The sequence below is a fragment of the Amblyraja radiata genome, chromosome 20, assembly GCF_010909765.2.
Source record: "Amblyraja radiata isolate CabotCenter1 chromosome 20, sAmbRad1.1.pri, whole genome shotgun sequence".
NCBI lineage: Eukaryota > Metazoa > Chordata > Chondrichthyes > Rajiformes > Rajidae > Amblyraja > Amblyraja radiata.
Window position 1 is genome coordinate 14101027 of NC_045975.1, and position 14995 is coordinate 14116021.

The 14995-nt window shown below is 40.7% G+C and overlaps 1 protein-coding gene across 2 annotated transcripts in view; it reads right to left on the reverse strand.

Annotated features, from left to right (window-relative positions):
- Positions 1-13230, reverse strand: part of ttc17 (tetratricopeptide repeat domain 17) — a 69323-nt gene extending 56093 nt beyond the window's left edge. Inside the window, exons 1-5 of one of the 2 annotated variants that reach the window (XM_033038891.1) lie at positions 13057-13131; positions 11917-11979; positions 4538-4627; positions 2779-2948; positions 1106-1217 (exon numbers count right to left, since the gene is read on the reverse strand). In XM_033038891.1, the coding sequence (XP_032894782.1) occupies positions 1106-1217; positions 2779-2948; positions 4538-4579 (324 nt within the window). In that variant the 5' untranslated portion in view covers positions 4580-4627; positions 11917-11979; positions 13057-13131. Of the gene's footprint in view, positions 1-1105; positions 1218-2778; positions 2949-4537; positions 4628-11916; positions 11980-13056 lie in introns of both variants that reach the window. The other variant, XM_033038890.1, reaches the window with a different exon arrangement.
- Between the last annotated feature and the right edge of the window lie 1765 nt (positions 13231-14995).

The following is a 14995-nucleotide window of genomic DNA, read 5'->3' on the forward strand; positions in this document are numbered from 1 at the left end:
TTTACAGAGAAGAGTATAAACAAATAATTGGAGATGCTGGTTAATACACAAACGGACACAAAGTGCTGGAGCAACACGGCAGGTCAAGCAGCATATCTGGAGAACATTTTGGTGAAGTTTTGGGTCGAGACCCTTTTTCAGACCATATTCAGAGAAAATATGGTTTCAAAGATGCATATAAAATATTTGTTTTGCAAAACCTGTATATGAAATATAACTTTATACTTAGATCCTGAATGTCACTTCATCTTCAACATCTTTCTATCCTCACAAAAAACACCTCACTCCCCACCAACATCCTCAGGACTTTTTACAGGGGCACGATGGAGTCTGTACTCACGTACTGCATGAACACGTGGTACTCCAACTGTAACTGCTCAGACAGGAAGGCTCTGCAGAGGGTAGAGAGGGGAGCAGAAAGGATCATTGGCGTCTCCCTACCCTCGGTACAAGAACTGTTCCAGAGCCGCTGTCTGAAAAAAGCTCTGAGAATAGCTAAGGACAAACTGCACCCCCTCCAAACACACCTGGATCTCCTGCCATCAGGCAAGAGAAACCGTAACATCAAAGCCCGGACTACCAGACTGCTAAACAACTTCCTGCCACAGGCTGTGAGGCTGCTAAACAGTCACTCCACCTGATTCTGCTGCTTTGCACTGACAATTTAATAACTCTGGCACTGGCCACTCAAATCAGCTGCCCTGGACATTTTAATGACAGTTTTTACTGTATTTTAATGTTGCTGTTTTTACCTGCTTTTAATTATTTATACTGTTTCATCAGGGACTGGATTGTTTTTACTGTTATTATGTGTGAAATGTTTAAGTTTTATGTGCAATGTGTATTCCCTGGGAAACGTCTTCTCATTTTGCACTGTGCAATTGTTGCTTTGCAAGATGACAATAAAGGTTGATTGATTGATTGATTGATCTTCAACTTCCGCCAATACAAAAATTCATATTAACTCTATTTTGTGAATAATTAGAAATTACATGAAAAATACTGTACAATTGTAATTATGTATAATTTTAGCTTACAATCATCAGGAAATAAAAAGGATATGCCATCTCTAAAATACTCCAGGTGATTAAAAAAAAGAATTTACCCGCAAGTGCTGAAAGGCATGAATACTAAATGGAAGCTCTATTATTTTTGTACAATCTGGCATTTGTAGATCTGTAGGTAATGGGGTCTTGGAGTCAATATACTCTTCAGGGCTAGAAGAACAGAATAATTTATCAAACTCATTTTTTTAAAGAAACTGAAGAAACATTAAAATAAAAGCTACTGGAAACAAAGTTGGTTTGAAGATACACAAAAATTCAATGTATGAAAAAATTGACAACAACCATTTTAGCAATTGACACCTGGAGGTCAACATCATTTGTTTTGCAATGTACTTACAGATCCGATGTCCAAACCAACAAGATTTACACCATTTCAAATTTTGCAAAATATATTTCAACTTTAGAATTTATTTTTGTACTTACTTATGCGGGGTATCTGTGAATAAGTACAAAAAAGTTTGATCTGTACATGTACATGACTTTTAATAAAAACACAGGCAATCAGTTTGGCTAGATGGGATCCAAAAAACCCTTTAGGACATCTCAGCATGTCCAGAATGCAAAAACTAGACCGGAAATATGATTGTGAACAAAGCAGCACAGCCATTATCTAATCCAAACATGCCACTGAGAAAGAACAGTTCACTAAATTACATACAGTGCCCTCCATAATGTTTTGGGACAAAGACCCATCATTTATTTATTTACCTCTGTACTCCACAATTTGAGAAAATAGAAATAGAAAAAAAAATCACATGTGGTTAAAGTGCACGTTGTCAGATTTTAATAAAGGCCATTTTTATACATTTTGGTTTCACCATGTAGAAATTACAGCTGTGTTTATAGTACATAGTCCCCCCATTTCAGGGCACCATAATGTTTGTGACACATGGTTTCACAGGTGTTTGTAATTGCTCAGGTTCATCTATTGCCTCCTTAATGCAGGTATAATATGATTTTTTTCTATTACAAATCTTAAATTGTGGAGTACAGAGGCAAACAAATAAATGATGGGTCTTTGTCCCAAATATTATGGAGGGCACTGTACAATTGTGCAAGTTAGGAGAAGGTCCCTGAAGCTTATTTTGCCATTCAGTAAGAACACACCTGAGTTAATAGTAATCTTTACATTGCTGCTTATACCGAACAACCTTTTAACTGCTTTTTAGGTATGCAACAATCATTGCATTCAAAATATTTAAAGACACTGCTTCCACCATTCTGCATTTCCTATTAGTCAGAGAACCTATCCACACCACAGGCCTGGCCCCATAGCAGAAGCGTCCACATCGCGGGGCTGGAAACTGGAAGTATCCCGAGCTAATTCTGCTACCGCCATCATCTATTGCAACAAGTGATGGTTTCCACTGATTGTCGCCAGAAGCTTGCATCCTTTTCAGGACGGACGATTACAGCGACGTCAACATTTGAAACATGGAAGATGGACACGAAAGAAGAAGACCACAGGCCTGGATAGAGTGAATGCGGGTAGCATGTTTCCACTTGTGGGAGAGTCCAGGACCAGAGGCCAGAGTCGAGGCCAGAGATATCAAACACTAGTCAATGCAAGCTAGACTTGAAACCTTTTTGGTCAGCAGCAGCTTGGGGACAGATTGCCTTCATGCTGGCAAATGGTCCACCTCAAGAGACTCAAGCTAAACTAAGAGTATTTTTAAAACATATTTTCCTATATAAAAAAAAGAACAAAAACCTGATATCCTTGCTCTCCAAGGAAATATACGTTCCATCATAAAGGTCAAGGTCTCCAAGAGGCACTTTAGCTTTAATGCAGTCGGAATCTTCTTTGTAATGTCTCTGTTCCAAACCTGTGTCCCGATCTTCATTCTCTTCTATATGAATTTTCTGAGCTACTAAATGTTTCTGTGTACAGAGAAGGTGAATGATTAGTTTTAACAGTTAAACACTGAGCTTTACACAGCTTACCTTTTAAACAATGACAACATTATTCAACATTTCCTCGGTAAATAAGGTCGTTTTTAGATGTGGTTTAGAGGGATACAGGGGGATAATTTTAGATGTGGTTTAACAGTACACAATTTACTTCAAAAGCCTTAAGGGAAAAAGAATCAGCAAAATTAGTAATAAACATTTTAGGTTGCAACTTACATAAACTAAACTGTAGCCAATTTGAGATTTTCATGGGATTGGCAATATCATCCTTATTCCAAAATATCAAAAATCATTTATTTTTAATCAAACAATCTTTGCCATAAGTTATTTAATGAATGATTTACCAAATTAATGTCAAAAAGGAAAGCTAATTTACATAGAATTTACAATGAATTAAACAAATTAATGCTAATATTTAAAATACATTATTTTTAATTTGTGCTTGTACTAATCTTTCTTTGTTACTCAATTATTTTGTTTATAAAAGTCACATCAGTAACTATTAAAAGGAACACAGATTTTTTGCTCTGAAATTGCATTCTAGTTTCAAATGAACATCATGCACTCAAGATTGCTCAATTGACCCACTGTTTGTAAGATATAGAAATCAATCCAACGTGATTTCAACTATTCAAAATTGACACGAAAACAAGTTTAGTGATATTATTTGTAAAAAAAACATAATAACAGAAGAATCCACTTCACAGATTACAAAAGAAGAAAAATACTCCAGCTGTTAAGAGATCAGAAATTAAAACAAGGAAATGCTCAAAATACACCAAACTGATAATCCAGTACCTTTGAGATTTCAGTGGTGCTGGACTTATGTTTTTTTCTGATTATGAAGAACCCATCTTATCTTTAATTCAGTTCTTTTTATAAGACGTTATATACTAGTTAATAAATTTAGCAGTGAACCAGATACATTTGAAAGGCATGGGAAACAATCCTCTGGTGGGTTTAAAAGGAGCATGGGAAATGCAGTCTCTGTGGGTGTAAAATGAGTGTTTGAAAGGACTCGGGTTAGCCAGATGTCAAGTTATCAAGATTTCTAAACAATCGTCTGGTGGATAATCAGAGATTTACTGCACTCAGCAAATCAGGCAGCATTCATGGAGAGAGAAACAGGTGTGTGATCTTTTATCAAAAGTGCAGGTGTGTGATCTTTTATCAAAAGTAGAATAAAGTTAGAGCCAATTTTCTTATAAATTTTCCAAATTCTAAAAGAAGACCAACAATCCATCAGATGATGTATAGGAAGGAACTGCAGATGCTGGTTTATATAAAATCCAACAAATTAACAGTTTCTCATTCCAGGACAAAAGGTTACTTGTCCCAAGTATATAGTATTTTGCTTGCAATAAAAGTTGCAATGGATAAGTTTACAAGATTATTCAGCCTCCTAACCAGATATTAATTGGCTTCATTATTTCTCTTTATCCTATGGTATAATACAATAATCCCTGTTTACAGATGTGTTTTAACATCTTAATCTGTCTTTTTACAAATTCACCTTCCTTAATTCCATACATATTAGATAAGATTATTTTTCAACCTACTTCCAACTCTTTGAGATAGTCAACTGTAGCTTCTTGTCTCATAAACACCACCAAATCATGGGGATGTTTCAAATTAAGGGGAGAGTCCACCTGCCAAAAACAAAAATATTATAACATGTTCAATTATTTCAGAATATACTTTCATACCTAGCAGTCAAATTATCACTTTTTTATACACAAATTTCAATTTTAGTGCTTTATCTTTTTCTCTCAATATAACTCAAACGGTTTGGCACACAGTTAATATGTACCATATGAAATCAGAAGGACAAACCATTATCCCATCTCCTTTACCAAGCAGGAAGCAGACATTACTGGTCCTATTAACTTCAGAGTGCTGAAGTATAACAATGTTGGACGCTGACATTAAAATAAATCAAGAGATCTTCTGGGCCACATTCATCATCAGAAGACTAACGGCATTCGGCACATCTCCTACAATGCTTACCCATTTCTATAGATGAAATCCATCAGGATGCATTATAACTTGGTTTGGCACTGCACTAGAAGGATGCATTATCTTTATTCGGACAGATTTAAGTTCTCACTTTATCTTGTTGAACTGAAGATTTGCATGCAAACTGTAGCAAAATAAAATTCTGTACTTCACTTCCTTCGTCTTTTAGCTCCAATAAGCAAACCATTTTTTATAAACTGTCATCCAAACAATTTTGTACATTCTGTAGGGTAGTCGAGTAATTAATGAAACTAGAATGTTACATATATGCAGTAAGTACAAGAAAGCATCCTGCTTCAGTTTTGACCTGTGATACATCTTTTTGGAAGAATTACAGAGGGATCGTTATCAACTGGCCAAGTGGGAAGATAATTGGTTAATGGAGTTTAATTCAAATAAGTGCAAGGTGCTGTATTTTGGTATGTCAAATCAAAGAAGGACCTTCACAGTGATTGGCAGGGCCCTGGGGAGTGTTGTAGAGTGGAGAGATCAAGGAGTGCAAGTACATAGTTCCTTGAAAGTAGCATTTCAGGTAGATAGAGTGGTAAGGGAGGATATTAGCATGCTGGCCTTCATCAGTTAGGGAAATGTTTGGTACTTATGTTGCAGTTGTACAAGACATTGTTCTTGGCTTCACTTGGAGTATTACGTTCAGTTTTGGTCAAACTCACCCCCGGCCTCCAAATGTCCAAGGAAAAATGTCCTGGACAGGCTAACACTTTCTTATAGCTTAGGCCCTTAAATTCTGGCAACACCATCAAAATTCTTCTCTGCATTCTTTCCATCTAAATGGCATTTTTCCTACAGCATGGTGACCAAAAATGCATTATAATTATAGTGCGGCTAGATACTCCGTGTAGCCTTGGAACACAGGAGGCTTCGGAGTGACCTTATAGAGGTGTAGAAAAGTCATGGGGATTAGATAAGGTGAGTAGGGAAATCAAAGAGGGCACAGGTTTAAGGTGAGAGGGAAGATATTTAATAAGAACCCGAGGGATTTTTTGTTTCCAAAAAGGTTGGTGGGTAAACCGAACGAGCTGCCAGAGGATGTAGCTGACACAGGCACAATAACAAATTTTAAAAGACATTTCAACAGATACTTGGGCAGGAAAGGTTTAATGGGACATGGGCCAACTGGGCCTAACTTAGATGGGGTATGAATGAGTTAGTCCGAATAGCTTATTTCCATACTGCATGACTATTAAAAATAGAATTAAACATAATAATTGATTAATGAACTAGCAATACATATTTTTAAAGAATACAGATATAAATGTTTGATGCACAGTAGATCCTACAATGCTTCCACAATGTTGTTATGGTCACTTTTCATGAATTAATTTTTTTAATTAAAACGACTTCAGAAAAATCAAAGTGCACAATCAAACCATGTATGTTCCTGATTCTGTAAAAGCACTATGATTTCAAAAGCACCCTGCCAATTAGGTGCTTATCTGCTTGGCTTTAGGGAATACACTTGCAATATATTTATGTGAATGGAATCAAAATTTATCGGGGCTACCTTCAATTTGGCCAAACAAAACACATGCACTTTACTGGCATGGGTAATTAATTTACAAACTTTAATTCAATAATAATTGTACGTTCAACATAATTAACTGCAATACAAAAACAGATCCTCTATCTGTTAATCAGTATTGTGCAGCTTCATCTTTGTCCAGGAAGCTTAAACGTCCAATTTAAAAGTTTGTAATCAGCCACATGAAAACAGTGACTACTAATGTCACGTTTAAAGTGTCCTTTTCAGGTAATGGAATTTTAGCACATAGAACTTATCATATTTTCCCAAGATAAATAATTATGAAATTTAATGAGTGAATAGATTAAGTAATATATATGCAACTTCATATTTAATGGCAAAGAAAAACATTTATACTTGTGCGTGAGCTTATGTGACCCTATTTTATTTTACAATTTTTTTAAAGAAATGTAATTAATGCAGCCAATTGAATCTCATCAAGCAATTTGCAGTAATGACTAGATAACTTGCTCCGTGTGGTCAACGGAAGAATTAATAGAAGCAATAGAAGCAGAGGAACTGAAGGAAATCCACATTAGTCAGGAAATGGTGTTGGATAGACTGATGGGACTGAAGGCTGATAAATCCCCAGGGCCTGATGGTCTGCATCCCAGGATGCTTAAGGAAGTGGCTCGGCAAATCGTGGATGCATTGGTGATAATTTTCCAATGTTCTATAGACTCAGGATCAGTTCCTGTGGATTGGAGGGTAGCTAATGTTATCCCACTTTTTAAGAAAGGCAGGAGAGTGAAAACAGGGAATTATAGACCAGTTAGCCTGATATCGGTGGTGGGGAAGATGCTGGAGTCAATTATAAATGATGAGATAGCCGCACATTTGGATAGCAGTAACAGGATCGGTCCGAGTCAGCATGGATTTACGAAGGGGAAATCATGCTTGACTAATCTTCTGGAATTTTTTGAAGATGTAACTAGGAAAAGGGACAAGGGAGAGCTAGTGGATGTAGTGTACCTGGACTTTCAGAAAGCATTTGATAAGGTCCCACATAGATTAGTGGGCAAAATTAGGGCACATAGTATTGGAGGTAGAGTGCTGACATGGATAAAGTGGTTGGCAGACAGGAAACAAAGAGTAGGGATTAACAGGTCCCTTCAGAATGGCAGGCAGTGACTAGTGGGGTACCGCAAGGCTCAGTGCTGGGACCGCAGCTATTTACAATATACATCAATGATTTGGATGAAGAGATTCAAAGTAACATTAGCAAATTTGCAGATGACACGAAGCTGGGTGGCAGTGTGAACTGTGAGGAGGATGCTATGAGAATGCAGGGTGACTTGGACAGGTTGGGGGAGTGGTCAGATGCATGGCAGAAGAAGTTTAATGCGGATAAATGTGAGGTTATCCACTTTGGTAGTAAAAACAGGAAGGCAGATTACTATCTAAATGGCGTCAAGTTGGGAAAAGAGGGAAGTACAACGGGATCTGGGGGTCCTTGTTCATCAGTCTATGAAAGTAAGCATGCAGGTACAGCAGGCAGTGAAGAAAGCGAATGGCATGTTGGCCTTTATAACAAGAGGAAACAAATATAGGAGCAAAGAGGTCCTTCTGCAGTTGTACAGAGCCCTAGTGAGACCACACCTGGAGTATTGTGTGCAGTTTTGGTCCCCTATTTTGAGGAAGGACATTCTTGCTATTGAGGGAGTGCAGCGTAGGTTTACAAGGTTAATTCCCGGGATGGCCGGACTGTCATATGCTGAGAGAATGGAGCAGCTGGGCTTGTATGCTCTGGAGTTTAGAAGGATGAGAGGATATCTCATTGAAACATGTAAGATTGTTAAGGGCTTGGACACGCTAGAGGCAGGAAACATGTTCCCGATGTTGGGGGAGTCCAGAACCAGGGGCCACAGTTTAAGAATGAGGAGTAAGCCATTTAGAACGGAGACGAGGAAACACTTTTTCTCACAGAGAGTGGTGAGTCTGTGGAATTCTCTGCCTCAAAGGGCGGTGGAGGCAGGTTCTTTGGATGCTTTCAAGAGAGAGCTAGATAGGGCTCTTAAAAATAGCAGTCAGGGGATATGGGGAGAAGGCAGGAACGGGGTACTGATTGGGGATGATCAGCCATGATCACTTTGAATGGCGGTGCTGGCTCAATGGGCCGAATGGCCTACTCCTGCACCTATTGTCTATTGTCATTAGGCCCAGCCATAAGATAAACAAGCAATGCAAGAGTTTAAGAAGGAACTGCAGATGCTGGAAAATCGAAGGTACACAAAAAAGCTGGAGTAACTCAGCCGGTGCAGCAGCATCTATGGAGCGAAGGAAATAGGCAATGTTTCGGGCCGAAACCCTTCTTCAGCAATGCAATGCAAGAGTACTGGAAGTGAAAACCATAAAATATAAACATTTATGATACAAGATAACAATTTATGTTAAGCTGTTTTATGTTAAGGGTTGGTGGTCATATTAATCCAGTATCCACAGTGTGATGGAAATGTTCCCAACTATTAATATAGCTCTGAGCTACAAAATCAGACAATGGATGGACAGTTAATTTCTTACAGATCTTGAAGAAACCATCACCAGACATATTGAAACTGCCATGAAGCTACTTGAATTATTAAACTGACAAGCGCAAGCTAACTGGTACTTTATTGGGCAATGGCAGATCTGGCCAAGGGAAATCAGACCCGAAGATGACAAACCTTTGAACTAATAATGACAAATGCAAAAATATACATAATGTATTTTCCTTAGTGAAATCTTCCACTAATCCTTTTTTCTTAAAAGTTGAGAATTACAGTATAGGAGAGCCATTTGTGACAGCATCAAAAGGCAAAAAATAAATAAACACACAGACACACACATTATATATATATATATATAAATAATATATATATATATATAATGGGGGCTACGCATGAGTGGATAGGGCGGGGATGGGGTAAAAGGAGCGAATGAATAATATCAATATATATATACACACACACTTATAAAACTCTGATCTTGAATGTGAATTTATTTGTGTGTTTGTGTGTAATACATCTTTGCAAAAAAACGACGCGTTAACGGTAATTTATTTTACATATTCCAGTAGCCATTTTCCCCCTGGAGTCCAAATCGCCTTATCTGAAAATGTCATCCTTTATTACTCGAGTTATTAATGGAAATGTTCAAAAATCTGACATTTTGAATTTAAAAACGACTGTCTTTCGCTGCGAGTGACGTCACCCCCCGACCACTCCACCCCACCCCCGGTTATTCAAAAGACGCAGAAAGAACGAGCAAGTCAGGCCCTGTACTTGCCCCGGGTCGACGCATGGTGGGGTGGTTGGTTGCTGCCGCAGGCCGAGCCCGGCGACTGGACCAGGGCAGAAGCAGAGCCTGGAATGAGGAAGTATTGTGTTCGGGAACCAGCCCCCCCCCCCACCCTTCAAACTATCTCCCTCCCACTCTGCTCCCCTGTTCCCCTCCAGCTCCCTCTCTGCCCCGCCCCTCTGCCGCTGCCCTCCCTCTGCCCCTGCCCTCTCTAGCCGTGCCTGCAGGTTGGGGGCTATTCGTGGGTGGATAGGGCGGGGGATGGGGTAAAAGGAGCAAACAAATAATATTAATATAATATCATGGGTGGTGGTTAATGACTGTGTGTGTGTGGGGGGTGGTTAGGGTGTGGGTGTGGGGGGTGGTGTGTGTGTGCGCCACAGGGGCCCCCAACCCCCCCTGCAACCGCGCGTTGAGGGGACGGGACCCAACGGGTCCCATTTGGTCTAGTTAACTATTAAAAGTCTAATCTTGGATGTGTGTTTGTGTAGTGTTTGTTTGTTTGTTTGTGTATAATCACATCTTCGCTAAATAAAACGACACGCTAACGGTAAAATCGTTACATATTTCGGTACAGATTTTTCCCGTAGTCCGAAGTCGCCTTATCTGAAAATGTCATGCTTTATTTCTCAAGTTATTACTGAAAATGTTCAAAAATCAGATAAAACTTTGAATTTAAAAACGACGGTCTTTCGCTGATGATGTCACAATGGGTCTCCGTGCCCTATTTCCTCGCGCTGCGAGTGATGTCGCCCCCCCCCCCCCCCCACCCACCTCCAGTTATTCAAAAGGCACAGCCGGAGATGAAGTCGGGCCCTGCACTGAAGCCGTCGAACTCACAGTCCTATAGTCGTTGGCCGGTCGGCCGCCTGCGTGCCGCTCCATCTCTGTCCGCCCCCTGCTCCAAAAGACGCAGAAAGAACGAGCAAGTCGGGCCCTGTACTGAAGCCGCCAAGCTCTCGGGTCACTCGGTCGGCTCCTCTCTCTCCCCCAGGACCTCCCTCTCTGTCCCCGGACCCCCCTCCCCCTCCCCCCGGGCCCCTCTCTCTCTCCCCCTGGGCCCTTCTCTCACCCTCCCTCTCTCTTCCCTCCCTCTCCTCTCCCCTTTCTCCCCCCCTCTCTGTCTCTGCCCCCTTCTCTCTCTGTCTCTGCCCCTCTCTCTTTGTCTGCCCACTCTCTCTACTCCCTCCAGAAGCACCTGCGAGCTGGGGGGCTATGCATGAGTGGATAGGGCGGGGATGGGGTAAAAGGAGCGAATGAATAATATTAATACAATATTAAGGGGGGTGGTTAGTGTGTGTGTGACACCACAGCCCCCACCCCCCCCCCCAGCAACCGCGTATTGACTTGGTCTAGTATATATATATATATATATATATATATATATATATATATATATATATATATATATATATATATATATATATATATATAAAAAGGCATTATCACCCAATATGCACTCAAGAAAAATATATATCAAATAAGATCATGGTCCTCAGCATGATATGGTAGCTTTGCCCCATACATAAAGGAAAATTTAATGCATGGGACGGTTCCACGTGGAACATGAACTTTCCCTCCAATTCCATGACAAAAAGATTTAATCACTCTCTTGTAGATCAAACAATCTGGTCGACACGGCACTCCAGCTCCAGCGACAAATAGGTATAGACAATAAATGCCAGCCTCACTCCTGAGTTCCATAATCCACAAAAGTGTACAGAAATCAAAGTGTAATTTTCAGCTTTGACAACAACCTCAAATGTTGTCTAAAACTCAAGCAGAGTGTTTAGTGGTGCCCCTCCTCTGCCTGTCACAATGGCAAGGCAAGATTGGACTGGGAAGAATCAGAGGAGGTGTGGAGGATTAGATAGGGAAAGTGAGGAAACAATTCAGCCTCAACCAGATTGCTGGGGAACACCAGGTAAGGATTGAATTTCCTTCCATGAGTCACAAGGATGCTTGGCCAAAACTAAAATATGATCATTTTGTGTATGAGAGTCTTCATTTTATATTTTATAATATATACATGCATGTTCAGGTAATTCTTAAAAGGTAGTATTGAGAAGAATAACTTGTCATGATCTGCAGTTCTTTCCTACACACCTGTCATGATCTTTTGGCAGCACATGCTCCCAAATCTTCAAGGTAATTCATCATAACAGGTATCTGCACAAAAGTGAATACCCCAAACAGAATATTTTTAATTGGTGAGAGATTAAATTGTGTTGGTGTTCTTGAATCACAAAATTAAAATTTGATTACTCCAAGCATGTAGAAAAGCAAACATTGTCCTTTGTTGCAGGCGATTTCCTTACAAAGGCATGTCTGATCTATTTGGATAGCATGCAAAACAAAACTTTACATGTAACAATAATGAGATCATAAGAATATATTTGGAATATTGTGCACAGAGCTCTTCCTCATACCTAAAGAATACATTTGTGACATAAGGGGTGCAGCATTTATTTACCAGTTGGATCTCTAAAATGGTAGATATGTCGCTTGAGGAGGATTAACAGATTGGACTTTAATTCTATCCAATTTAGAAGCATAAGTAGTGATCTCAATTCTAAAGGGCTCAAAGAGGTAGTCTCAGGTTTCCCTCAACGAAACGGGGATCGAAATCTCGAAAAAGGTACGAACATTCAGAAGAAATTCCTTCACAAGCGATTGCGAATCTCTGCAATTTTGCAGCAAAGAGGGCTGAGGAATCTAAGTCTATTCAAGTAATACGGAGTTAATATATAAAAAGTCGTGCTGAGATGATAGAACATCCGTGATCTTAGTGAATAGCAGAGTGAACATGAGGTGCGCCGTTTCCACTTCACGTGTTTTTTAAATGTTTTTGTTTGAGCGGTGGTGTCGCGAGTTGACGGGGGAAGCCACGGCTTGGTGGGAACGGGGTACTTGTTATGTTTGGAAACGCCAAGCGTTCCTATGGATCAGGACTGGAACCGCCCCGTGGGAGAGGCTGGCAACCAGTCACGGGCTACATTGCGAAATCGCTCCCTCCCAACGAACCAGTCTGTCAACCCCCCACCCCCACACCCACAAAAAACCACAGGCCTGGAGATCCGACTCCGACCAAAGTTTTACACACCCAACCGAGCCGACGCTGGCGGTCTCGGGTGGCCATAATGTCCGCTTGAGCAGCCCTTCAGTCTGTGGACCCCATTCACCACCAACAACGACGACCCCTCCTCCTCCACCGCAACAACAAAAAACCCCATCGCTCAGGCCCACCTGCTGCTGAATCTTTCCATCTTCAGTTACAATCCAGTGCGTGGTGGCCGTCGAGCTCCTCAACGCGGAGAAGAGGACTGCCAGTAAAAGGCGGCGGCGACAGCAACAGTCTCCCTCGCTACGCACCGCCATGTTTAATCACTGCTCCCACCTCTCAACCAAAGATCCTATAGCGGAGCAACCGCCCTCACCACCAACCGGAAACGCATCGCCCGACACCGGAACAACCGCCATCATTGTGCGGGGCGGCAACCACCACCGAACGGGGCAGGGCTCGGTTCCCCTCGGGCGACACGTCGGGATAGAGTAGACGCAAAATGCTGGAGTAACTCAGCGGAACAAGCAGCATCTCTAGAACAATAGAATCTGACCTTCTTTAGTCAGATGGGGGTGAATCTGTGCACTTCGACGCGACGGAAGGCTGCGGAGGCCAAGTTAGTGGCTAATGTTAAGACAGAGATAAATTCTTGCGTAGGAAGGAACTGTAGATGCCAACTTACACCGAAGATAGACACAACGTGCTGGAGTAACTCAGCGGCACAGGCAGCATCTCTGGAGAGAAGGAATGGGTGAGGTTTCAGGTCGAGATCCTTCGTGATTAGTACTGATGTCAATAGTTAGGGGAGAGGGCAGGAGAATGGAAGAATTAGATCAGCCATGATTGAATGGTATTGATGGGCTGAATGGCCTAATTCTGTCCCTATCACGTTTGAATGGTTGACGTTTCGCGTCGAGACCCTTCATCAGACTGAGAGTCGGGGAGAGGAAGACTAGCGATGTGGAAAGGGTTGTTTCTATCTTTAGTCTAAATATTCAGTCAGTGTTATCAGGTATCACATACATTTTAACATCCATAGCCATGCTAATGTTCATTGGTCAAATTTAAAATTAAGGTGTGTAGCAGTCACTCTGCAGTTAAAGATGAGCAACTTTTTCTATTTCTCATTGATTTTATTCGTAATTTTAACTTATCAGGTGAGCTAACTTCATTTTATGTAAGGTACACAAAATTGCTGGGGAAACAGCGGGTGCAGCAGCATCTATGGAGCGAAGGAAATAGGCGACGTTTCGGGCCGAAACCCTTCTTCAGACTCTTGCACACCTTCATCTTATGTAATGTTGGCAAGGGAAGGTAAAGCACCAAAATATGTCATTGATTTTAATTGGAAATTTTGATCTTATCCATTGAAGTATCAGCTTGAAAAACACGTTTGTTTAATACCCTTTTGTATGAATTTCTGTGTTCATATTCCTAACAAAAGCTAAAGTTCCTATAAAAGGAAGTTGGCAGTTTCATTACATCTGGAGAGGAAAGCAACATGGAAAAGCCCATTCAAATCAAAACAAGCAAAGAAAATGTACTAAACGGATGGCAAGGAAAAGACCAGCTGTACTTTGATCCTTCTCTCCATTATGCCTTATCAAACATTACCAGACTCAATTGAAGATTCTTTTCTAATCCCACCCATAAGTATCAGTCCAGGAGACAACAGAAAAAGCCTTTACTTTTAATTTTGGTGTAACTTTGGCATCAAAGAACTGGTTCATTACACTTTCGTCGCTGTGCAATCAATTGCACAAATTGCAACCGCTCAAAAAAATCTACCATCCGTGAAAAGGAACAATTTACATCTTCCTACTGGTTCTAAATAAGATTCCAACAGCCATTCTAAGATTGAGTATTTAAACAGTAGTAAAGATGGGCGCAGGGAAGGGTGGGAGCAAGGGTCCACGCATAAGGAACAGATGAGGATCAGGTCAAGGTTTTTGCAGGTTGAGTAGGAAGGTTGTGTCATCTGTGGCACGAGTCCTGGGAAAACCTAACATGGAGGTGGGCTGACATTTGATTATAGAAGGAACCAATGATTGGAGCAGTAGTAAAGCAGATAATTATAGCGCCATTATAATTGGAGCATTGACGAGTAGCAGTAACTGCCAT